We start from the raw sequence: 27,632 nt of genomic DNA, 5'->3' as shown, positions 1-27,632 counted from the left end.
CCGGTGGCCGCCACAGCCCCAAAATACCCTCCATACGGTTCATATTTCCGGCCAAGGCCATATGGGGCTCAAAATATTGGGATTTGGAAGTGCAGCTCGAATTTTATATCCATATTTGAGTCGAAATGTCTGAGGGCCATCCCTCCCCTAAAAAGCAATTCTCATTACCCTAATTTTTAAAAACTCCAGGGGCAAACTTCTCACACATCAATGAGTGCTTTCCGATTAAAGTTTAAATTCAATGATAAGGGACCTTTTTTATGGCCTCTGGGCTAAATTTTTTAAATGACCATGGCATTGTAGCTCGCAAATGTCGCCAACATTAAGAAGAAATAACCACCGCTTTGCCCGATGTTCTCGCCAAGATTCGAACGCGTTTAACGTTATAGAAACACCCTCCAAACGGTTCATATTTACCGGCCATGGCAATATGGGACTCAAATTTGGGATTTGGAAGTGCAGCACGAATTTGATATCCATATTTTAGTCGAAATGTCTGAGGTGCCTTCCCTCCCCTAAATAGCAATTCTCATTACCCTAATTTTTAAGAACTCAATGATGGGGGACCTTTTTTATAGCCTCTGGGCTAAATTTTTTAAATGACCATGCATGGCGTTATAGCTCGCAAATGTCGCCAACATTAAGAAGGAATAACCACCACTTTGTCCGATGTTCTCGCCAGGATTCCAACGCGTTCAACGTTATAGACTACAATGGCACGAATTCGATATCCGCATTCAGGCCGAAGTGTCCCCAACCTAAAAAGATATTAGAGAGTTAAAGAAGGCGCAGCGAAGCGCCATATTTTTGGCAAAAATCGGTGCAGCTGCAACTTTTTTATCTTCCTTGTCAACAGCCAACACCACCATCATATGTCCACTTACATTAATTTTTGTTGTCATATGTTTACCTTGTCGTCTTCTTTAGTGGGTCAGAGGGACACCACATAATGGTTTACAAAGTTAACCTTGACCCAAATCCGGAGTTGGAGTTTGCAAGCAAAACCCTAAATTGCACATGCACCAATTATCACACTTGTAAAGCGGCCATTCGAGACAGTGGTTGTGCTTAGGTTGTTTGTTTTTTTTTTTTTTTTTTTAACTCCATGCTCCGTGCTACCCATAATCAAGTAACCATCGAGCATTACCAGTGACCGAATGACTGTCTGACTTACTGCCGACGACTCTGTGAGCAAGTGAGTGAATGGGATTTACATGACTGCCATGTGATGGAGTGATGGAGCCACTATCTAAAACGCCACAATTATGTAATTTTGTGGTAACTGCAGCGGCGTTTCATTTTTTCCCCTCATTTCTGCAATAGCTCTGCTTTGCGAATGTTCCTACTCACTAACCTGTCATTGGCTTCGCTGTGTACAGGAGACTCAAAATTGAATTCATCTGAGGCATCAAACCGAATGGAACCGATGTTGAATGTTTATTATTTCGCTCCAATGTATGGTTTGCATGCTTCCATGGTTCAGCTCCAGAGATTGTCATTGACTTGGACGACCTTGCCGAGAATAAACTTTTATTTTTTTTTTTTTTTATTCATGTATGCGCTTAAGCATATCATCTGAGCTAAGCAGAAATCGGGTTAAAGTGCTACTGAAACAGAATATCTGGGAATGTGGTTTTGTAGCCATTGGGAGTGCAAAACCTCAAGGGCACGTTATGAAGTGAACTACAAAAAAAAAAGTTGAACAAAAATAGTACAGGAGAATCATTTATGTATGGTAAGGACAAAATAAATGCAAAAAGCTGGACAACATAAAAGTTCGTTGCTTTGGTCTTCTTCGGTCCCCTTCTGCCTAGAGGGGATGAAATAGAGAAATGGTTAAAGTTAAATATATTTGTAAACAAAACCACATTTTTATTATCTTTACCATGTTATTGTATATGCCTTTCTCGTTGTCTTGCTCACTGCTGTTTAAGATATACCTTCACACTTCTTTAACACACTTCTCGTTAATGAGGCAAGATAATTTTACATTGTTGTGATATATGATCTATGGCTACAGTTGGTTATTCAGTTGTATAAGGCACACGTAAGGAGATTATATTTCGGCATGTAAAGTTATTGCAACAAAATAATTCTTTTGGACTCATTGAATTGCAACAGAAACAAAATTATCGTTGTGAGTAACTCTAGCTATGCGCAAAAGTTGTAGTCATGCGTAAAACAATGCAACAGCCACTGCTGTTGCAACTTGCAACGGCATGATGTGACTTGAGCATATTGTCGCATGGATGGCTGGCTGGCTGGTTGCAGCAGTTATTGGCCAGTTAAAGTCAGATGGGAAAAATGACACCAGTTTTCGTGCAAAAAAATTTAAATTTTGTCTTTAGAGAAAATTTCATAGAAATTTTGTCTTTAGAGAAAATTTCATAGAAATTTTGTCTTTAGAGAAAATTTCATAGAAATTTTGTCTTTAGAGAAAATTTCATAGAAATTTTGTCTTTAGAGAAAATTTCATAGAAATTTTGTCTTTAGAGAAAATTTCATAGAAATTTTGTCTTTAGAGAAAATTTCATAGAAATTTTGTCTTTAGAGAAAATTTCATAGAAATTTTGTCTTTAGAGAAAATTTCATAGAAATTTTGTCTTTAGAGAAAATTTCATAGAAATTTTGTCTTTAGAGAAAATTTCATAGAAATTTTGTCTTTAGAGAAAATTTCATAGAAATTTTGTCTTTAGAGAAAATTTCATAGAAATTTTGTCTTTAGAGAAAATTTCATAGAAATTTTGTCTTTAGAGAAAATTTCATAGAAATTTTGTCTTTAGAGAAAATTTCATAGAAATTTTGTCTTTAGAGAAAATTTCATAGAAGTTTTGTCTTTAGAGAAAATTTCATAGAAATTTTGTCTTTAGAGAAAATTTCATAGAAATTTTGTCTTTAGAGAAAATTTCATAGAAATTTTGTTTTTAGAGAAAATTTCATAGAAATTTTGTCTTTAGAGAAAATTTCATAGAAATTTTGACTTTAGAGAAAATTTCATAGAAATTTTGTCTTTAGAGAAAATTTCATAGAAATTTTGTCTTTAGAGAAAATTTCATAGAAATTTTGTCTTTAGAGAAAATTTCATAGAAATTTTGTCTTTAGAGAAAATTTCATAGAAATTTTGTCTTTAGAGAAAATTTCATAGAAATTTTGTCTTTAGAGAAAATTTCATAGAAATTTTGTCTTTAGAGAAAATTTCATAGAAATTTTGTCTTTAGAGAAAATTTCATAGAAATTTTGTCTTTAGAGAAAATTTCATAGAAATTTTGTCTTTAGAGAAAATTTCATAGAAATTTTGTCTTTAGAGAAAATTTCATAGAAATTTTGTCTTTAGAGAAAATTTCATAGAAATTTTGTCTTTAGAGAAAATTTCATAGAAATTTTGTCTTTATTGAAAATTTATCCCCTGATCCCACAACTCCCCTGCTCCCACAACTCCCCTGCTCCCACAACTCCCCTGCTCCCAGAACTCCCCTGCTCCCACAACTCCCCTGCTCCCATAACTCCCCTGCTCCCACAACTCCCCTGCTCACCCAACTCCCGTAGTCCCACAACTACCCTCCTCCCACAACTCCCCTGCTCACACAACTCCCCTGCTACCATATCTCCCCTGCTCCCACAACTCCCCTGCTCCCACAACTCCCCTGCTCCCACAACTCCCCTGCTCCACAACTCCCCTGCTCACACAACTCCCCTGCTACCATATCTCCCCTGCTCCCCAAACCTCCCCTGCTCCCAAACCTCCCCTGCTTCCACAACTCCCCTGCTCCCACAACTCCCCTGCTCCACAACTCCCCTGCTCCCACAACTCCCCTGCTTACACAACTCCCCTGCTCCCACAACTCCCTTGCTCCCACAACTAACCTGCTCCCACAACTAACCTGCTCCCACAACTCCCCTGCTCCCACATCTTCCCTGCTCCCACAACTCCCCTGTTCCCACAACTTCCCTGCTCCGACAGCATGCTTACTCCTTAACCTTAGAATCTTCTTTGTTCCAGGGAAGCTCCGAAACCCAAGCCACCTGCCAAACGTTATTATATACCGAACTGGCAGAAACCGTAGTCTACACTGTCCGAAGCATAACCGATAATACTGAACCGAGTAGACTACCGCCGACCTATGCCTTACCCCACCTGATGCTAACTGAATCCGGCCCTAATTCCTTTAATTTGTGTCTCATATTGTCATTATCATCCTATTTGAGGAGGTTTTGGGTCGTGGCGTCTCCCAATGTACCTGGACCTAATGTTGATTGTCTAATTAATGATCTACTCCCGACTACTTTATATTGTACCGATCAATCCATTACGACATCACCACATTCTATAGCCTACTGCGTCTTCCAGACCATACATTTCCAGTCTTCATTCTGCGATCTTTTCATCCTTTCTTTCTGCGGATTAGACTTTTCTCCTTATCTGCCGATACCTCTCCATTACCTGGCTCATCGCTACTGATTGCAGGGCCGCGTTCTTCGGTTCAGTAGCATTTCGACACTCTTGGTCGTACCATGGGCTTCTGGGGGAGGCCGCCAAGTGCAGATTTCACGGCATTTTCCATGGAATTCCAATGTTGATGCTTAGCTTCAATGCAGTGTTATATCATAACCTGATTTAGGTTCATAACCTGATTTAGCTCTCATTTAAAATGATCTCCCGATTATACTTTTTGAGCCTATATAATGGGCAATTCTTATCCGATTTGGCTGAAATTTTGCACAATGATTTCTACTATGGTCTTCAACGTTTGGATGTTGGAGTATGGCCCGAATCGGTCCAAAATCAGATATGGGCTATAGCATGACAATTTTTATACCTTTAACAACTACTTCGGTATAGAGCATTATAACTTAATGCATTTGTTTGTAACACCCAAAAGGAAGAGAGATGGATCCATTGATAAGTATACCGATCGATTCAGAATCACTTTCTGATTCGATTTGGCTATGTCCGGCTGTCTGTCCATGTTAATTTGTGTACAAACTACAGGTCGCAATTTTCATCCGATCGTCTTCAAATTTGGTACAGGCATGTTTTTTGGCCTAGAAACGAAGCCTATTGAAATTGGAAAAAATCGGATCAGAATTGGATATAGCTCCCATATATATGTTCGTCCGATTTGCAGTAATAATGCAATAAAAAGGTCATTTGTTTACCGATTCTCGAAATTTGGCAGGAATGATTTTCTTATGACTCGGCATTACTGGTGAATTTCATAGAAATCGGTTCAGATTTAGATATAGCTTTCATATATATATAGCCCCATTTTCACTCCTAAAGCCATTGCATGCGCATTTATTGACCAATCTTGCAAAAATTTTACACAACGCTTTACTCGACAGTCGTCGATTACAATATCTAAGAAGTTTGCTTGAAATTGGTTCAGATTTAGATATAGCTCCCATATATATGTTCGTCAGATTTTGGCTAATTTGCAATAATGTTGTCACTTGTCAACCGTAATTATTAAAGTTTGAACATATGCTCGAAATGGGAAACGGATTGTTTAATAACCCATCTGAAAACATTCGCCGAGGTCCTTCAAAATTGGTTTAGAATTGGATATAGCCCCACATTGTACTTATAGGGTAGGTGTAGGGTATTATACAGTCGGCACCGCTCGATTTTTACTCTTTCTTACTGGTTGTCCATTATCCTTTGTTTGCCAATAAAAAGATACTAGGCAAAGAATCTGACAAATGCGATCCATGGTAGAGGGTATAGAAGATAAGGCCCGGCCGAACTTAGCACGCTATTACTTGTTTTAATTATTCGCATTTTAAATTTTTTTCCTTAACCAATTAGCTAGGGGGAAACCAATGTTTTTATAACATTAACACTTTTGAAAAATTGGCAAACTTTTTATGAAACTCAACTGTTGAAAACCACCAAAAATATTCGAAAAATTTTCAAAAATTCTGGAGAAAAGAAATATATTTCTTGGAGCCTTCATAAGATAAGCCAATTGTTACACTTTTGCTTTCAATGACTCATCCAGGTCATAAATGATTAACCTTCGTAAACTTTTCGTCTATATTGTCACAAAAAAAAGCATTTGTTTAAGTTGTAATAAAAGTATCAGCAAAGTAGTATTCATAACACCTCTGGGTGTTATAAACGAATAATGAATTCAATGAAATGCTCTTAAGCACTATGTTGGTCATTGTGCCAGTGAGGTGAATGGCTTCATTTTATGATTTGTTTTTCTTAGGGGTAAAAAACCAAAATTTTGTTATTGGGCTCCTTGTGGTAATTTATAAACATGCATTTAAGCGATTATATAAAAAAGAGTGCATGGACATAAATCTGTATGAGCTTATGGGGCATTAAAGATTTTTCGATTAACTTTTTTTTAAGCGATATTTAGAGGCACAGTGGCTTGGTGAGAAAAAGATATTTCGAAATAAGGAAATAAAAAAAGATAAAATAATCCCATTTTTTCTTTTTCTCTTCAAAAAAAATCCATTACTACTCTTTATTTACTTGTAAAGCCTTATTTGTTAATTTGTATTGAATTTTTAGTTTTTTCCTTGCACTCCAAAAACATCTTAGCTTACTTTCATTTTCTTCGAAAAGTCAATTAAAATGTAAAAAAATTTACTACCCATTTCATGCTGTGTAACTGGTGTTTAAAATCAACACAACTGGTAACTGTCATAAGTGAGGGTATTTCTGCTGAGTCAAAGTTTTAAGTTTTGCACTGCTATAGTGATTTGAAATGTTGTTTTTCTTTCAATCTTTTTTTGGGGCCAAATGTAAATGCTTCCTGATATCAGTGCTACTTGAGAAACCTACTCCCAACTATATTTTGGTGGTTCACCTAATATCTCTTGAATATCTGTTCTACATAAATTCAGTTTTTTTTTATCTCGCGTGCTCCACATTTTTCATCAACTCATAAAACACAAAAGCAAGAAAAAGTGGCCATTTGAAAATGCAATGAAAAAAAGCCATTTGGTGTCCATTGCAAGTCGTTGTCTGTTGACCAGACTTTTACTTTTTGCTTTGCCATCAACTTGATTTATTTAACTTTTATTTGTAATATACCCCGGCACTTTATTCGCAATAAGACCTTTAGTTGCCGGTGCAGTAGCTTTGGGACTTGCATTGGAGTAGGAAACCAAAAAAAAAAAAGTAATATTACATTTTTGAACACCTAATGACATAATTTGAATATCATTGACACATTTTGTTGTACTTGCATCTGGATGGCGCACAGTGGGCCCAAAATCAAAAAATTTCAGGAAGTAATTATTCAACTTTTTCAATTTTCTATTATTTTTGTGAATGCTGAGGGGTTCTAGTGGGCCCTTGAGTAAAACACCGACATTGGCCAAATCGGATAATAATTGCGCCCTCTAGAGGCTCAAGAAGTCAAGATACCAGATCGGTTTATATGACAGCTATATCAGGCTAAAGACCGATTTGAACCATACTTAGTACAGTTTTTGAAAGTCATAAGAAAACACGTCATGCCAAATTTCAACCAAATCGGATAGGAATTGCGCCCTCTATAGGCTCAAGAAGGAAAATAGGGAGATCGGTTTATATGGAAGCTGTATCAGGCTACAGACCGATTCGGACCGAATTTGACACGTACGTTGAAGGTTATGGGAGAAGCCGTTGTTCAAAATTTTAGCCAAATTGGATAATAATTACGCCTTCTAGAGGCTCAAGAGGTGATGATCCTAGATCAGTTATATGACAGCTATATCAGGTTATTGAACGATTTCCACCATGCTTAGCACAGTTGTTGGAAATCATACCGAAACACGTCATACCAAATTTTAGCCAAATTGGATAAGAATTGCGCCCTCTAGAGGCTCAAGAAGTCAAGATCCCAGATCGGTTTAAAAGACAGCTATATCAGGTTATTGACCGATTTCCATCATACTCAGATCATTGACCGATTTCCACCATACTCAGCACAGTTATTGGAAGACATATCGAAACACGTCATTCCGAAATTTCAGCCAAATCGGATCAGAATTGCGCCCTCTAGAGGCTCAAGAAGTCAAGACTCAAAATCGGTTTATATGACAGCTATACCAAAACATGGACCGATATAGTCCATTTACAATCCCAACCGACCTACACTAATAAAAAGTATTTGTGCAGAATTTCAAGCTTCTAGCTTTACTCCTTCGAAAGTTAGTGTGCATTCGACAGACAGACAGACGGACGAACGGACGTGGCTAGATCGACTTAAAATGTCATGTCGATCAAGAATATATATACTTTATTTGGGGGGTCTTAGACGAATATTTCGAGGAGTTACAAACAGAATGACGAAATTAGTATACCCCCATCCTATGGTGGGGGGTATAACACGTTAAAACGCATTAAGTGGGTATATTTATTATCAATATTTATTATAACACTACTATATCCACATTAATTCGATACAGTTCCATACAGTTCGAAATTTCAACGAAATCGGGTAGTAAGTGCGCCGTTCATATATTGAGTTGCTCAAAAAGTAATTGCGGATTTTTTAAAGGAAAGTAAATGCATTTTTAATAAAACTTAGAATGAACTTTAATCAAATATACTTTTTTAACACTTTTTTTCTAAAGCAAGCTAAAAGTAACAGCTGATAACTGACGGAAGAAAGAATGCAATTACAGAGTCACAAGCTGTGAAAAAATTTGTCAACGCCGACTATATGAAAAATTCGCAATTACTTTTTGGGCAATCCATAATTAAGCTCTAATTCGGATAATCGATCCATATGACAGCTATTTTGAAATATGGTCCGATCTGGATGTCGGGAGTCTTAAGCACATCAATGGTTTCAAAATTTCAACAAAATCGGAGAATAAATGCTTCTTTTATGGTCTTTAGGTCCTAAAGCTGTAGATTGGTCTCTATGGCAGCTATATCTAAGTATAGCCCGGTCTCGTCCATTTTCGGGACAGATATTGTGAGTCTTAATACAACTCACTGTTCCAAATTTCAGCGAAGTCGGGTAATAAATGCTTCCGTTATAAGCCTAAGACAAAATCGGCAGATCGGTCTATATGACAGCTATATCCAAATAGGTTCTGATCTGGACCATCTTTGGTTCAGATATCGACGGATCTAATAAAACTCACTGTTATGCGTTTCATCAAAATTGGGTAATAAATGCGCCTGTTATAGGCTTAAAACCCTAAATCGGCATATCGGTCTAAATAGCAGATAAATGTAAATATGGTCCGATATACACCATATCCAGGCCAGATGACGAGGCCCCTAGTGCATCTCATTGTTTCAAATTTCAACAATATCGGAGAATAAACGCGCCTTTTATGGTCTTTAGACCCTAAAGCTGAAGATCGGTCTCTATGGCAGCTATATCTAAATATAGCCCGATCTGGACCATATTCGGGACAAATGTTGGGCGAAGTCGAGTAATCAATGCGCCTGTTATAGGCCTGAGACCCAAAACCGGCAGATCGGTCTATATGGCAGCTATATCCAACTTTTTTCAGATCTATGCCATTTTTAATCCGGATATCGAGGGGTCTAATAAAAATTCACTGTTCCGGATTTCAGCGAAATCCGGTAGTAAATACGCCTGTTATAGGCTTAATACCCTTAATCAGCATATCACTCTATATGGCAGCTATATTTAAATATGGGCCGATGTACACCATATTCGGGTCGAATATCGAGGCCTCTAGTGCAACTCACTGTTTCAAATTTCAGCAAAATCGGAGAATAAATGCGCCTGTTATAGCGGTGGTATTGCTGGCAATATTTGTGAGGTACTATGCCATGTAAAACTTCTCTCCAAAGAGGTGTCGCACTGCGATATGCCGTTCGGACTCGGCAATAAAAAGAAGGCCCCTTGTCATTGAGCTTGAATTGCACTCCTTGATATGTGAGAAGTTTGCCCCTATTCCTTAGTGGAATGTTCATGGGCAAAATTTTCATTTTATTATAGCTTAAAGTCCTAAATCGCCAGATCGGTCCATGTGGCTGCCATATCCAAATATAGTCCGATGTGGCTTATTCAAGAAATTAACCTGCGTATAGAAGAAGTAGGAGTCTGTGCAATTTCAACTTAATAACTAAATTTGTAAAGACTGTAGCGTAATAGCAACTGACGTACACACGGGCGACAGACGGGCAGACACAGGGACATCGTTAGGTTAGGTCAGGTTGGATTAGGTGAGGTTAGGTTCAAGTGGCAGTCTGCCATCAGACTCCCTAAAACGTTTTCGTCCATTGTGATACCACAGGAACTGAAGAAGGAAGATGCCTTCTAGTTCCTACCGTTAAACCATCCAGATCACTTTAAAACGCCCACAAATTTGCGAATATTCACATCCCCAAAATCAGACAAGTTCTCAACGAAATGAGAACCTTAATTGGAACTCTTTCTGACTGCTAGTGCGGGACGCACACACAAAAGGTGTTCTACAGTCTTTTCTTCTTCGATGTCCTCACAGTTCCTGCAAAAGTCGTTACTGGCAACCTTCAGTTTGTCTGTTTTCCAATTTTCCTATCATGACGGACACAATGACTGAGACGTCTGTTCTACCTAGTGACAGCAAAGCGGTAGACCTCTTCAAGTCTAGATTAGGTCACATAGTTTTTGAATGCTCACAGCCCCCTCTTTGTGACCATCTATCAAACGTTGCCCTTCGGGCCTGATCCTGAAAACTTAGCTTACATGTCGATAGAGACATACCCACTGATTCCAGTTTCCCTGGTATGTGTAAGGTAGTTCCTAGTCTCGCAAGCTGGTGCTCTTTACAATTCCCTGGGATATCTCTGTGGCCCGGCACCCAGAACAGGTGAATTTTAAACTGTTCTACCATCTCGTTGAGAGATCTGCTGGGTCTGGGTCTCAGACGAATATTTCGAGGTGTTACAAACGGAATGGCTAGATTATATTCCCCATTAGTATTAAGAGCGCACAAAAAGGAAATCTAAGTCAGTAATTCAGTGCTTTTTTTTAAAACTCCAATTGTTTTCCATACCCTTCATGTCCCTTCATGTGTGGTATTGTGTCCCCACCTAAGTACCGGTGTCTGTTATTCTCGAAAGCCGGCAATGACATACGAAATGCCCCAACGTTTCATCATACATGGTATCACTTGCCGCAGCTATTGGGTTGCCCAAAAAGTAATTGCTGATTTTTCATTTAGTCGGCGTTGACAAATTTTTTCACAGCTTGTGACTCTGTAATTGCATTCTTTCTTCTGTCAGTTATCAGCTGTTACTTTTAGCTTGCTTTAGAAAAAAAGTGTAAAAAAAGTATATTTGATTAAAGTTCATTCAAAGTTTTATTAAAAATGCATTTATTTTCTTTAAAAAAATCCGCAATTACTTTTTGGGCAACCCAATATTTTAAATAAGTTACCTCGTAGTCCTTTGTGTTCCGTTATGATACCGAAAGCTATTCTGAACTCCTTTTTACTTCATTTCAGTAATAGGCTCGTCTTCTCACGATCCGGATTTTCGTCGTCCTATCGACTGTTGCCCAGTTCCACAGCCTTCGTCGCACCCTTAGTTGGACTTTGTCGACCCGAAAGGCTTCGGGTTAACAAACTTTATTGACGGCAGTCCTCTGGCCTTCAAAGCGTCTGCTCTTTCATTACCCCTTACTTCACTATGGTCCGGCACCCAATCGATATGGATCATGCCTTTCTCAGAGATGGCGTTAATTTCCTTCTTAGAATCCAAGACTGTTCTTGAGCTTATCGTCCTGTTTGTTAGTCTCCTGATGGCCAGTGTATTGCCACTAAAGATGTTCACACTCGACGTCAACACCACACCCCCTCCCATATTCCGTGATCGCCTAGATCTCCACCTAGAGGACCGTGTTATAGTCAGTCAGACAGATCTCAGTCCCTGGTTTCTGAATGTAGACCCCCAGGATCACTCTGTGCTCTAAATTTGATTCATCCGTGTATCATGAACTTCCAGTTGGCATTACCAGAGTTCCGTCAATCCAAGACTGTGCCGCTGGCGGCAATGTATCGTACTCAACCTGAAGTGTCGTCTCAGGTATCCGCTCGGTAACCATTTCCATTGCTTCCATATTTCCTATCGTCGCCAAGATTATACCGCATTGGTGTGACCTTCTCCTATCCTCAATCCATTATCCTATCGCCTTAAGTCTTATAGCCTCTGTGGCTGCCTTACACCTAATCTGTATGTTTATGGACCGGATATATATCTAAATCGCATTTAATTTGTAGCCAGGCTCGATGAAAACGATTAGTGAGCGGTCCCTCAGCGATCACAGCTACCCATACCATCTCCTTAAATGGAAAGTTACTTCGGATGGCCTATCGTAGGCTCGTATGCTTGTACGTGAGCTCGACTATGCAAACACGATCATTTTGGGAGTTTACGAATTGGCAAATTTTTCATGTCATAGAAGACGTTATTCGTAAATTCACACAATCACGGAAATTTGACTACCCCAAGCCGGTTGTGATATTTCAGCCAAATATAATGCAGTCACACTTCACATAAAACAAGTAAGAGCGTGCTAAGTTCGGCCGGGCCGAATATTATATACCCTCCACCATGGATAGCATTTGTCGAGTTCTTTGCGCGTTATCTCTTTTTAAGCAAACAAAGAATAATGAATAAGAAATGTTATGCTATTGGAGTTATATCAAGTTATAGTCCGATTCGGACCATAAATGAAATGCTGAACATTGTAAAAGTCATTGTACAATATTTCAGTCCATTCGGATAAGAATTGCGCCTTGTAGGGGCTCAGTCCATTCGGATAAGAATTGCGCCTTGTAAGGGCTCAAAACGCAAAATCGGGAGTTCGGTTGATATGCGAGCTTTATCAAGCTATGAATCGATTTAGACCATATTGGACACGTATATTGAAAGTCATGAGAGAAGCCGTTGTACAAAATTTCTTTCAAATCGGAAGAGAATTGCGCCCTCTAGAGGCTCAAGAAGTCAAGATCCCAGATCGGTTTATACGGCAGCTATACCAGGTTATGAACCGATTTGAACCATACTTAGCACAGTTGTTGAAAGTGATACCATTTGCAAAATTAAAGCCAAATTGTATAAAAAATTGCGCCCTCTGAAAGCTCAAGAACACGGTTTATATGACAGCTATATTAGGTTATGAACCGTTGTAAACCATACTTAGAACAGTTGTTGAAAGTGATACCAAAACCCCACGTGCGAAATTTCGGGTTATGAACCGATTTACGCCATACTAAGCACAGAAAGTCATAACAAAACACCACATGCAAAATTTCAGCCAAATCGAATGAGAATTGCGCCCTCTAGCGGCTCAAGAAATCAAGGTCCACGTTCGATTTATATGGCAGCTATACTAGGTTATGAACCGATTTCAACCATACTAAGCACAGTTGTTAAAAGTGATTCCAAAACACCACGTGCAAAATTATACCCAAATTGGATAAGAATTGCGCCCTCTCAAAGCTGAAGAACACGGTTTATATGGCAGCTATATCAGGTTATGAACCGTTGTAAACCATACTTAGTACAGTTGTTGAAAGTGATACCAAAACACCACGTGCAAAATTTCAGTCAAATTGGACGAGAATTGCGCCCTCAAAGGGCTCAAGAAGTCAAGACCCAAGATCGGTTTATATGTCAGTTATATCAAAACATGGACTGATGAGGACCAATTACAATCCTTAATCCTTGAAAAAAAAAGTATTTGTGCAAAATTTCCAGCGACTAGCTTAACTCCTTCGAAAGTTATCGTGCTTTCCACAGACAGACAGACGAACGGATGGACGGACGGACAGACGGACGGACAGACGGACGGACAGACGGACGGACAGACGGACGGACAGACGGACGGACATAGCTAGATCAACTTAAAATATTGTGACGATCACGAATATGTGGAATATTTATGGGGTCTTGGACGCATATTTCGAGGTGTTACAAACAGAATGACGAAATTATTGCCCAAAAAGTAATTGCGGATTTTTCATATAGTTGCATTCTGTAACTGCATTCTTTCTTCTGTCAGTTATCAGCTGTTACTTTTAGCTTGCTTTAGAAAAAAAAGTGTAAAAAAGTATATTTGATTAAAGTTCATTCTAAGTTTTATTAAAAATGCATTTACTTTCTTTTAAAAAATCCGCAATTACTTTTTGGGCAACCCAATAGTATACCCCCATCCTACGGTGCAGGGTATAAAAATATCATGTAAATGTTATTTCTAGTTTGACAATGGATATTCCAGTGTAAACTTGGTAACACCTTGTGTCAGCTACCCTTTACATACATATTCTTTAGGAAATGTGTATTTTTTATTAAATTTCATCAGCCATTATCATTTAACATATAATTTCTCAGCTTTGATGTAACAATAAAAACAACATCAATAGACCATGTAAGAATTGGCTTGAATGTCTAACCAGCCATATATATTGCAAAAGCAAATACTTTTGTGCAATTTTGTCTCAAATTATTCGGTACTGTTTCTTGTATAATACGCCGCCTCCGACTGCTACATTATAGGCCAATTTCATCAGCTTATACGCCAAAAAGAAAAATCCCCATATGGCCAATGTTCGCAAGCTTAGCATAGCTGCATGTCAAAGATTAGGCCTGCACATTATGAAAGAGGCCTAAATTCTCTGTTGCTGGCAAAAAAGAAAAAAAAAAAAAACGCCAAGTTTACCCAAAACACTCGTACATTCACAAAAACATTTCAATTTAACTCTAATCCAGACAACGGAAAATTTTCTTTCGCCTAGGTTGCATCACATGCTGAGTGAGCAGTGGAAAACCAACCCAAACCCGTACCTCTCAATGTAATACCCACAATCACAATTGTTGGCTTACATTTCTTTAAATCAGGAAATTTGTTTTTCACTTATTTTTGTTTCGAAAAAGAAAAAACTTCAAAATCAAATACTCGTCTAACAAAATCAGCTTAAGACGCAAAGCGCAACAAAGAAAATCAAGTGGGGCACTGTGTCTATGCCACTGGCATTTTGAGGCCCCCTAAAAAAAAACAACCCATGGACACAGAGAGATGTGTTATTCATCAGCTCTCCGCTAAAAGACCAGACCACAGACCATTGGTAGTTGGTGGGCAAAGACTTTAGGAAAAATTTGTTTTGCTTTAAATTGTGATAACAAATTTATTAAATGTTATTATTGTACAAGTACGAAAACTTGTGGCCAACAGAATTATTTAAACTGTAATCATGGCAAAAACAAAATTTCCATTTCATAAAATTGCTAATGTTCGAAATGGCTACAGCCTACATTGGGCCAAAATGATTTTGATGATTTGATACATTTTTAGCCTCCGTTTAGATGGTATAATGAAAGACTTGGCTAAACACACTTTTCTGATGTGAGTGCTTAAACTTTTTTTGCAAAATCATTGAATTTCAGGAATTCATAATTACTTAATTTTTTTCTTAGCTATTACGATGCCAAAGAAATAGTCTGAAAACGTTTTTGGTTAAGTTTTACATATGGATTTTGTGCAATATATCAAATTGGCCAGTTAATTAACTTACAAGCTGCTAGATTATAGGATTATGGGATTAAAAATTACTAAAAATAAGAGTAGTATAAAGAAAACAAAATTTACCAAAGAAAATATTCCAAAATCTTTTTGAGGCATTAATGGGATTATTTTTGTTTTATTTAATTACTAACTGACCCGGGCCCGCTCAAAAAATTTTCCTTGGAATATTTCTTTTCGACAATTAAAGAGCTTTTAGTGAAATACCATGCTACGAAAATAGTATGTCGCTTGACTAACAGTTTAACAATATAAGTTCCTTTATCTGAATCCCATATCATCTTTATTGATCTACGAATTTAAGTTTGGATGTAATGTGTACTCCATTCTTAAAGTACTTTATTTCAGCCCGATATCTCATGATATCTGATTTAGGGGTGTTTTCGGGTGTGAGTTGGTCCCCCAGACAATTGGCCCTGAAAAAATATCATCATCGTGCTCTTCCATTTAATACCAAATACCATTTATTTAAACCCCATATTGCCATTGGCTTAATAGGAGTTTACACGATGAGGCGTCCCCCAAACACATGACCCCAAAATAGGTTATCAAATTAGTTCTCTTATCTCAAATAGCTTTCATTTGAGCCACATATTGGCATGGTCGAAAAATGTTTACCCCTTTGGGGGGGGGGGGGTGTTTTGGGGAAGGGGTGATGCGCTAAATACATGGTCCTACATTTAGATATCAAATTCGTATTCTACTCCCAAATACCTTTATTTGAGCCCCATATTGCAAAGGTCAGTAAAAAATCGCTGTTTGTAGGGTATTTTGGGAAAGGGGTATACCCCCAGAAAATTGGTCCCGAAAGTGGGTATCAATTCTTGCTCTACCCCCAATACCTTTCAATTAAGCTCCACATTAACATGGTCGGTAAATATGCCCGATTTAGGGTTGTTTTGGGGAGAGGGGTGCTCCCCCACACACTAAGCCCCGAAAATATATCAGCAACGTGCTCTATTCTCATATATCTATATATCATTTATTTGAATTCCATATTGCCATTGGCTTCAAAATTAGAAATCAAATTCGTTTTGTTATCTCATTTAAACTCCTTATTGCAAAAGTCAGCAAATATGTCCGGTTTGGGGTATTGGCCCTAAAAACTATGTATACTTAGTTCCACTCTCTTTAAGGCCCAAATTGTCTTGGTAAGCAAATATGTCCTATTTGGGGGTTATTATGGTGGTGGGACGTCCGTTAGACAGCTGGCCCCCAATATCGATATCAGATACGTGGTTTACTCCCACATACCTTTAATTTGAGACCCATATTTCCATAGTCGGCAAACATGTCCGGCTTGGGGGTTGTTTTGGGGAATGGGCGGCCACTCAGTGAGTTGGCCTTGAAAAAATATATCAGATTCGTGTTCCACTCTAAAAACCCTCTTATTTCAGCCTCATATTGCAATAGTCAGAAAATACTTACCATTTGGGTGGTGTTGTGGGGGTGGCGTGGCCCCATAGACACTTTTCCCGAATATTGGTATCAATTTCGTGCTTTACTCCCAAAGACCTTTCATTTGAACCCCATATTGCTATGGTCGTAAATTTGTCCCCTTTGGGGGATGTTTTTGGTGAGAGACGGCCCCCCAAACACTTGGTCCCATATTTGGATATCAGATTCGTATTCTACACTCAAATACCTTTCATTTAAGCCCCATATTCCCATGGTCAGTAAATAAGTCCTGTTTGGGGGGTGTTTTGGGAAAGTGGTGGACCCCTAGAAACGTGGTCCCACATTTGGATATCAGATTCGTATTCTACCCCCAAATACCTTTCATTTGAGTGCCATATTGCCATGGTCGGTAAATATGTCCGATTTAAGGGTGTTTTGGGGGTTGGGGTGGTCCCCCTAACACTTGGTCCGACAATTGGATATCAGATACGTTTTCTTATCCTAAATACCTTTCATTTGAGTCCCATATTGTCGTGATTGTTCTAAATATATGTTTGGTAGGTTTTAGGGTAAGGAGCTCCCCTAGGTACCCCATCCGAAATTTGGATACCAAATTTTTAATTTTAGGTTACTATATGAGAGCACACAAAATTTCGCTTAAATCGCACCACCCATCTCTGAGATCTGGCGTTACTGAAAATAAGGGTAAGGGAAGGGTCCGCCCCCTCTTCAGATATCAAAAAATTTAGTACCCTATTTTCACCACGGGATTATTATGCACAATCTATGTTTGGGGGGTGTTTTGGGAAAGTGGTGGACCCCTAGAAACGTGGTCCCACATTTGGATATCAGATTCTTATTCTACTCGCAAATACCTTTCATTTGAGTGCCATATTGCCATGGTCGGTAAATATGTCCGATTTAAGGGTGTTTTGGGGGTTGGGGTGGTCTCCCTAACACTTGGTCCGACAATTGGATATCAGATACGTTTTCTTATCCTAAATACCTTTCATTTGAGTCCCATATTGTCGTGATTGTTCTAAATATATGTTTGGTAGATTTTAGGGTGGGGCGGCCCCCCTAGGTACCCCATCCGAAATTGGGATACCAAATTTTTAATTTTAGGTGACTATATGAGGGCACACAAAATTTCGCTTAAATCGCACCACCCATCTCTGAGATCTGGCGTTACTGAAAATAAGGGTAAGGGAAGGGTCCGCCCCCCCTTCAGATATCAAAAAATTTAGTACCCTATTTTCACCACGGGATTATTATGCACAATCTATGAAAATTTCAAGAAAATCGGTTCAGCCGTTTCCGAGTCAATAAGGAACACACAAACAAACAAACCTACAAACAAACACAAATTGATTTTATATATAAGAAGATAGCTGCCATATAGACCGATTCCCCGATAAGGGGTCTGAAGGCCATAAAAGCTTTATTTGTCTGAAGCCCATAAAAGCTCTATTTATTTCCCGATTTCGTTGAAATTTGAAACAGTGGGTAGTTTTAGGTCTCCCAACGTCCGTCCCAAATATAGTTTGTATCGGACAATATTTAGATATAGCTTCCATACAGAGCGATCTGCCGATAAAGGGTCTGGAGCCCATAAAAGCTATATTTTTTATCCGATTTCGCTGAATTTTTAAATACAAAATTCAACATTCAACATTGACATTGACCACTTAATGCCCGTGCCGAATTTGGGTGCATAAATTATCCAATTTTCACCAGATTGTGGCAAAAAGAATAGTATAGCAAAAACCATTTTAAAATATTAATTTTTTTATTCTATTTCCACCACATTGAAATATCCCCTCCTGTCAATATCGGACCACAGTTTGATATATGTATATAGTGATCATTAAGATCGACCTCTGGATATTGGATCTTGAGGCCATAAAAGGAACACTTATTTACCCGTTCTATTAGACAATTCGACATCTGTGCCATATATAACCATTAGAGCAGCCATGCTCTATAAACCGATTTCCTGGTTTTGGGGTCCTAAGCCGACAATAGGCTCACTTATGAGCCAACTGTGCCGAAATTCGGGACAATGTGTTGTATTAGAACACACCACATTCGTGTTGTGGTGATTTATGCTTAAAATTAGTAAACAATCACCCACTTACCATTCATGGAACTTGGAACACAAGGTCTTCTATTATTCGTTGATCAATGGAGGTTTTTGAAATATAACTACAGAAATCATACATTTTAAGGCAATTTTCTAAATGTCTTAAAATTTATGGGTTTCTCCATATAACTACAAAAATGAAGTTTCATTGAAAGGTGCATCCATTTTAAATTGATTTATTGTAAAGGGTGATTTTTTTGAGGTTAGGATTTTCATGCATTAGTATTTGACAGATCACGTGGGATTTCAGACATGGTGTCAAAGAGAAAGATGCTCAGTATGCTTTGACATTTCATCATGAATAGACTTACTAACGAGCAACGCTTGCAAATCATTGAATTTTATTACCAAAACGTTGCGTCCAACAGCATCTTTGAAAAAATACGGTCCAATGATTCCACCAGCGTACAAACCACACCAAACAGTGCATTTTTCGGGATGCATGGGCAGTTCTTGAACGGCTTCTGGTTGCTCTTCACTCCAAATGCGGCAATTTTGCTTATTTACGTAGCCATTCAACCAGAAATGAGCCTCATCGCTGAACAAAATTTGTCAAAATTTGAACACATTTCGAACCGAACACTGATTTTGGTAATAAAATTCAATGATTTGCAAGCGTTGCTCGTTAGTAAGTCTATTCATGATAAAATGTCAAAGCATACTGAGCATCTTTCTCTTTGACACCATGTCTGAAATCCCACGTGATCTGTCAAATACTAATGCATGAAAATCCTAACCTCAAAAAAATCACCCTTTACAATAAAAAATTTATATATTTTTTATTCTATCACTTGCCAGATGGACAAGTTATAACATTTTATTTGCCATTGTGGTTTTATCAATCAAATTTATAACACTTCCATAATAAACCACAAGGTAAGCAAAGAACCTTAAACCATTGTTTACATTACGATACAAAACCTTGTCAATGGTATAAGGAAACCACAACCAAACCAATTACATTTGCTACCTGCTGGAGCTGATCCAATGTGGAAATTCGTACAACTTATTAATAAATACCAAATTTTTATTTGCCTTCACTATTTGAAGGGGGTTGTTACGACATCCAACAGGTCTGTCTGCAAATGTTTTTGCAATGAAAACCCAAAAACATGAATGAATGTTAATGAATGAATGAAATTTTCAATTTAACTCCATAGATGATGACATCTTTGCAGTTGACATAGTAGACAAATATTTTGCAAGAACCAGGAATGATAGACAAAAATGTAGACAGGCAAATGGGCAATACTCGTACTATGGCTGCTATGAAATGTTGATCATCCAACTTTGTTGCATATACGCAATTGCATAAAAATGAATACGAGTATGACTGTCCGTCTGTCCCAAACACGCACATCACCTATTTGACACATGCCATAGGTTGTCCGTTTGTCAGTCCAACCGAACTGGGATTAAGCCAAAATGTTCAAAAGTATAACGACAACATGTACTATGAACGATTAATTGCTGGCCACGTTAAGTACTGAGAGAGCTATTCGCATACGAACCTCCAACCGATGACAACGCAATGGGGCGGTGCTCAAAGTCGGCTACAATAGTTGAATGAAATCCAGCAAACCCAGCATTGCCAACCTCTGTGCGAATGGCTGACTCTCATTTGATCGGCCCCAAATTATGCAGATTGGCAGAAAGACAGACAAATAAGACAGAGACCTGGAGTTTTCATTATTTGTTAAGTCTTACTGTTGAAATTTTTTTCTTCTTTTTTTTATTTATTAGTTTGGAGAGTACAACAGTCACTTCTCTTTTAGCCTGCTTTGCTTTACTGAGGTGATTATGGCTTCAATTTACCGATTATTATCAAACTCACACAATGCAATGACAAACACTTCGGTGAGATGGCATATTTGCTTGGATTGATTAGCCTTACATTCCTTCATGGTTTTTTGTTTTAGTTACAAGACAAATCTAAAACAAATAAAAGCGCGTTAGGTTCCACATTTAAAATTTCAGCCAAATAATTGCGGCCCCTAGAGGCTCATGAAGTCAAATCGGGCTATCAGTTTATATGGGATCTATATCAGGTTATATGTAGACCAATTTTGACTGTACTTGACACGGCTTTTGGAACCCATAGCAAAACTTTACGTTCAAAATTTCAACCAAATCGGGTGGTAATTGCGCCTTCTAATGGCTCAAGAAGTCAAATTTTAAGATCGATTTATATGTCAGCTATACCAGGTTATGAACCGAGTTATTGGAAATCAAAACAAAATTCCCTTTACAAGATTTCAGCCAAATCGGATAAAAATCGCGTCCTGTAGAGGCTCAAAAGCAATATACGAGATCAGTTTGTATGGCAGCTCAATCAGGTTATGAACCGATTTAGACCACTCTTAGCACCCTTATTGAAAGTCACAACAAAAAACCTCATGCAAAGTTTTAGCCAAGTCAAATAAGAAGTGCGCCATCTAGAGGCTCAAGAAATCAAGATTCGAAATCGGTTTGCATGATAGCTTTATCAGATTATAAACCGATTTACATCACTCTTAGCACAGCTTTTAAGAGTAAAAATAAACCCCCCTCCTGCAAAATTTCAGGCAAATCAGATAAGAATTGCGCCCTCTAGAGGCTAGGTTAGTGTGGCCGCCATATCAGATAATGAATCATTTTTGGCACAGTTATTGAGTGTCAAAACAACATATCTCATGCGAAATTCTAGCCAACTCGTATAAGAATTGAGCTCTTAAGAAGCTCAAGAATCAAGATCCGACAGCGTTTTGTATGATAGCCATATAGACTTTCAGCGCCCGTGCCAAGTATGATCCGTATCGATTTGTATACTGATAAAGCCGATTCCACGATATAACTGCTTAAGACTACAGCAGCCGCAACCAATTGACCGGTTTGGGGGTCTGCTTCGAGACGCTCGACACCGGTATGTGTACTCGACTGCCGAACGAGTGTATGGTCTTTTAGGAAGAGGTCTGTGTTAGATGCAAAAGAAAAGGCCTTACCGCCTTCGAAACTCAGAATTTATGTCTGAGAATTTATGGCGCTCAATACCTTGGATTCGAGGACAGTGAAGAAGAAGTGCGTGGCGGATTGCTTGGAATCCTTTAATAAATTTTGAGTTTATAACACAGCGCTTGGAGGCCACCGTAGCGCAGATGTTAGCATATCCGCCTATAACGCTGAACGCCTGGGTTCGAATCCTGGTGAGACCATCAGAAACAAGTAAAAGCGTGCTAAGCTCGGTCGGGCCGAATTTTATATACCCTCCACCATGGATCGTATTTGTTGAGTTCTTTTCCCGGCATGTCTTCTTAGGCAAAAAAATAGACCGATTCAGACCATAATAAACACGTATGTTGATGATCATGAGAGGATCCGTCGTACAAAATTTCAGGCAAATCGGATAATAATTCCGACCTCTAGAGGCTCAAGAAGTCAATATCCCAGATCGGTTTATATGGCAGGTATATCATGTTATGAACCGACTTGAACCTTATTTGACACAGTTGTTGGAAGTGAGGATAATATACGTCATGCAAAATTTCATTCCAATCGGATAAGAATTGCGCACTCTAGAGGCTCAAGAAGTCAAGACCCAAGATCGGTTTATATGGCACCTATATCAAAACATGGACCGATATGGCCCATTTACAATACCAACCGACCTACACTAATAAGAATTATTTGTGCAAAATTTCAAACGGCTAGCTTTACTCCTTCGGAAGTTAGCGTTCTTTCGAGAGACAGACGGACGGACGGATGGACGGACGGACATGGCTAGATCGACATAAAATGTCACGACGATCAAGAATATATATACTTTATGGGGTCTTAGGCGAATATTTCGAGTAGTTACAAACAGAATGACGAAATTAGTATACCCCCCATCCTATGGTGGAGGGTATAAAAATGTTCAGCGGTGGTTTTCCCCTCCTAATGCTGGCAACATTTGTGAGGTACTATGCCATGTAAAACTTCTCTCCAAAGAGGTGTTGCACTGCGGCACGCCGTTCGGACTCGGCTATAAAAAGAAGGCCCCTTATCATTGGGCTTAAAATTGAATTGGACTGCACTCATTGATATGTGAGAAGTTTGCCCCTGTTCCTTAGTGGAATGTTCATGGGCAAAATTTGCAATTTTGACATAGCGCTTACTTGGGTCGAATTGGGACGACCGGTGATCCAGCGTGGGCGTGTCGGATAGGTGTATACTGCTGCTCCCTTCCTATATTTCTTGATCTCCATATCTCGTTCTTGACTTTTACTGTGGAGGTCACCGTAGCGCAAAGGTTAGCATGACCGCCTATGACGCTGAATGCCTGGGTTCGAATCCTGGCGTGAATATAATTCTGGCGACATATATGAGGAACTATGCCATTTCAAAAAATGGTATGACAGCTATATAAAAACTTCTTCCCAAAGAGGTGTCGTCTTGCTGCACGCCGTTAAGACTCGGCTTTAAAAAGGAGGTCCCTTAAATGTGCGAACATCAGGCCCCGAAGTAGTTTGTAGGCCTCTTAGTAGACTGTGGTAACCTCGGGCTTAAGAATTCAGGCTGCTAAGGTGGCATGGGCGTAGTTTCAAAGATAAAACACTAAATTTGTATACCCTACACCACCACTGTGGTATAGGGTATTGTAGATTTGTGCTTTTGTTTGCAACACTAAGAAGGAGAGCTAAACCCATCGATAAGTATACGGATCGGCTTAGAATCACTTCCTGATTCGATTTAGCAATGTCCGTCTGTCTGTCTATCCATGTATTCTTGTAATCAAGATACAGGTCGCATTTGTTGTCCGATTTTCACAAAATTTTGCATAAGTTTTGCATAAACGCTATTGATTTTAAAATAAATCGGTCCAGATTTAGATATAGCTCCCATATATATCTTTCATCCGATGTGCACTTTTAAAGCTGTAGAAGCAACAATTTTAGTCCGATCCTTACAAAATTTGGCACGAAGTGTTTTTTTTTAACGACCTAAAATGTTTGCAAAATTTTATTGAAATCGGTCCGGATTTAGATATAGCTCCCATATATATCTTTCATCCGATATGCGCGTTTAAAGCTGTAGAAGCCACAATTTTGGTGCGATCTCTACCAAAATTGGAACAAAGTGCTTTTTGTGACGTCCCAATATGTGTGCAAAATTTCATCAAAATCAGTTCAGATTTAGATATAGCTCCCATATATAATTTTCGTCCGATATGGTCTTTTAAGACTGCAGCAGGCACAACTTTTGGTCCGATCTTTACAAAATTTAGCATGGGCCCTTTTATTCAACATCTTCATATGCGTGCAAAGTTTCATAAAAATCGGTCAAGATTTAGATATAGCTCCCATATATAACTTTCGTCCGATATGGTCTTTTAAGGCTGCAGCAGGCACAATTTTGGTCCGATCTTTACAAAATTTGGCATGGGCCGTTTAATTCAACGTTCACATATGTGTGCAAAGATTCATAAAAATCGGTCCAGATTTAGATATAGCTCCCATATATAATTTTTGTCCGATTAAGTCTTTTAAGGCTGCAGCAGGCACAATATTGGTTCGATCTTTACAAAATTGGGCATGGACCGTTTTATTCAACATCCTCATATGTGTGCAAAGTTTCATAAAAATCGGTTAAGATTTAGATATAGCTCCCATATATAACTTTCATCCGATATGCTCTTTTAAGGCTGCAGCAGGCACAATTTTGGTCCGATCTTTACAAAATTTGGCATGGAGCGTATTATCGGTATAATCGGTCCAGATTTAGATATATAACTTTCGTCCGATATGGCCTTTTAAGGCTGCAGCAGGCACAATTTTGGTCCGATCTTTACAAAATTTAGCATGGAGCGTTTTAATCAACGTCCTCATATGTGTGAAAAGTTCAATAAAAATCGGTCCAGATTTAGATATAGCTCCCATATATATTTTTCATCCGATATGGCCTTTTCAGGGTATAGAAGCCCCAATTTGGTCCAATCTTTACATTTTTATGGTGTAGGGTATTATTTAGTCGGCTCCGCCCGACTTTTGCCTTTCCCTATTTGTTTTAATTTGGTACGATCCATACAAAAGTAAAAATTTTTTTATTAAGAAATTGCAAAACTTCTACGGGTTCTTGAAAAGCAAAGCTCAATTTCTCAAATTGTTGCTTAAAAATTTTTCCTTCTCGTAGTACATAAATGTATGCAAAATTTTGCCTTTTTCTTCATCCATTAAAGGGATTTTGAACATTTTGGTCTCTTATTTCCACTTTGTATGTGGGGACCCACCCATAGGCATGTTCACTTATGATAGTGAACCAAACGGGACAACGAAATAAATTTCCCCCACACAAAAATGTTTTATTTTCCTCAAGTGACTCTAAGAAAAGGCTTCCCCAAAGGTTTGTGACTTGTCAAAATTTCCTCCACTGTGCTAAACTTGCCGCACCTCGCACAAATTAACATTTCCAATATGCCATGTTTATTACATTAGGCCTACAGCCAGGCAACAACCCCTGTTATTTAACAGAGGAGACTCAGTCTCTTTTTTTTTCTTTCTTGCATTTGTTTTGCTCAACTGCCTGTGTGGCTGTTGTTGATCTTTCCTTTGCTGCAGTCACCTGGATTTAGTTGCTGTTACTTTGGGTGCAGATGTTATGGCTGCGCAGACGACAGCAATGACGCTACCTTAGTTACTCTCTTTTCGTGGCCACACTCCAATACACACTCTTAGTAGCTGGTTACCGCCAAAGCCCCAGCTGATTTTCTGCTTTAGTTTGGGCAACCGACAGCGGCAACAGTAACAGTAACAGCAGCAAATGAATTGCCTTAGACCATGGTCTATGGTCTTCATATATAAAAACCAAGTGCAAACCATGTTTGGTTATCAGTTCACATCCATTTTGGCACTGCATTCCAGACATCATTGACTAGAGCCATCACCACAAAATCAACCAAAGTTTGATATAATTTTCTAAAAAAAACAAGGACTATTTAGCACCTGCTATAAAACAAATTAAACGTGCATTGAGTTTTTGAAAAAGCTCTTGATTTAAAAAATCCATTCACAAATATGACCAGCTTTAAGATAATCGTAAGTTCTGCAAGAAAAGTGAAATGAAAAAAAAAACTACAATAAATGTTTGAAAGTGAAATGAAAATTCAAACAAAATTGAAATGACATTTGAAACTTTGAAAAGCCTTAACAAAACTGTAAACAAAACTCTAAATGAATCAAAATACTCCATGTGCTGACATAACATGGCCGGAGAACGTTCTTGGAATTTCAAAGAAATCCATGATCGATTTCACTAAGAACTTGTTTCATTGCCGTGGGAAAGTGATTTGTTTTGTATTTTGCCATGCTTTACACATGCATGTCGATGCTCATTATTGTCCAGCTATTTTAGTGTCAAGTCACGTTCTACTCCTCTAATGTAAAGAATTGGAAACATACTTCTAACAAACCGAAGTTAAAATTGATCCAATGATGTCAATTGATGTGAAATGTTTTCATTTGAATAACTAGCGTACATTGTAGTGAATTTGAGTGATATGCAGTGTGATTTGTTTATGCACAATAAAATTATTCTTGGATGCATTTTATTGTCAATCGAATTTATTAAGAATGAAAAGAAAGGTTACAGCAAGAAGTAAAACTGGACTTGAGTTTAGCGTGAAAATTGGAAAAATGTTGTTTATCACTTTAGTAGAATTTATATACCAAAAGGATTTTTAAACATAGAAATGTTAGCAATAAAAGTTTTGGTTCTTTTGGCAAAATTTTACAAATCGCTACTTAATTTGAAAAATTTTTATTTTTTTTTCTGAATGTGAGGTTGAAGGAATAAACGCCATAGGGGATGTCAAAGAAAGGATATGTGGCAAAGACTTTACAATTTTCATTGTTTAACTTTCGATTGTACGGTTCTTTCGAGCCTTGGGTTATGTTAGATAAGGTCGGAAAGGGTATGCGGATTCTTATCTGCCCGGCTCAACCAAACTTGTAGCCTTTATGCAGTAAATGCGAGTTTTTGCAAATTTTCCCTACACCACTACTGTGGTACAGGGTATTATAACTAAGTGCATTTGTTTGTAATCCCCAGAAGGATGAGAGATAGACCCATTGAGAAGTATACCGATCGACTCAGAATCACTTTCTGATTCGATTTAGCTATGTCCGTCTGTCTGTCAGTCCGTCTGTCTGTCCGTCTGTCTGTCCGTCTGTCTGTCCGTCTGTCTGTCCGTCTGTCTGTCCGTCTGTCCGTCTGTCTGTCCGTCTGTCCGTCTGTCTGTCCGTCTGTCCGTCTGTCTGTCCGTCTGTTTGTCCGTCTGTCTGTCCGTCTGTCTGTCTGTCTGTCCGTCTGTCTGTCCGTCTGTCTGTCCGTCTGTCTGTCTGTCTGTCTGTCTGTCTGTCTGTCTGTCTGTCCGTCTGTCTGTCTGTCCGTCTGTCCATGTTAATTTGTATAAAAACTTCAGGTCGCAGTTTTCATCCGATCGTTTTCAAATTTGCTAGAGGCATGTTTTTCGGGAGGCCACCGTAGCGCATAGGTTAGCATGTCCGGCTACGACGCTGAACGCCTAGGTTTGAATCCTGGCGAGACCATCAGAAAAAATCTTCAGCGGTGGTTTTCCC

General features: G+C 38.6%; 1 protein-coding gene across 2 annotated transcripts in view; it reads left to right on the top strand.

Annotated features, from left to right (window-relative positions):
* The window catches only part of LOC106092953 (uncharacterized), a 181,428-nt gene that overhangs the window by 140,916 nt on the left and 12,880 nt on the right, over positions 1–27,632 (top strand). Inside the window, exon 1 of one of the 2 annotated variants that reach the window (XM_013259913.2) lies at positions 25,746–26,090. The exons of the other annotated variant lie outside the window; for it this stretch is intronic. Within the exon in view, the coding sequence (XP_013115367.1) occupies positions 26,070–26,090 (21 nt within the window). The 5' untranslated portion in view covers positions 25,746–26,069. Of the gene's footprint in view, positions 1–25,745; positions 26,091–27,632 lie in introns of those variants that run through there. 2 annotated transcript variants of the gene reach the window in all.

Source organism: Stomoxys calcitrans, chromosome 5 (genome assembly GCF_963082655.1).
Source record: "Stomoxys calcitrans chromosome 5, idStoCalc2.1, whole genome shotgun sequence".
Lineage (NCBI taxonomy): Eukaryota > Metazoa > Arthropoda > Insecta > Diptera > Muscidae > Stomoxys > Stomoxys calcitrans.
Note: the sequence above shows the minus strand (reverse complement) of the source record. Positions and strands in the feature narration are given on the sequence as shown.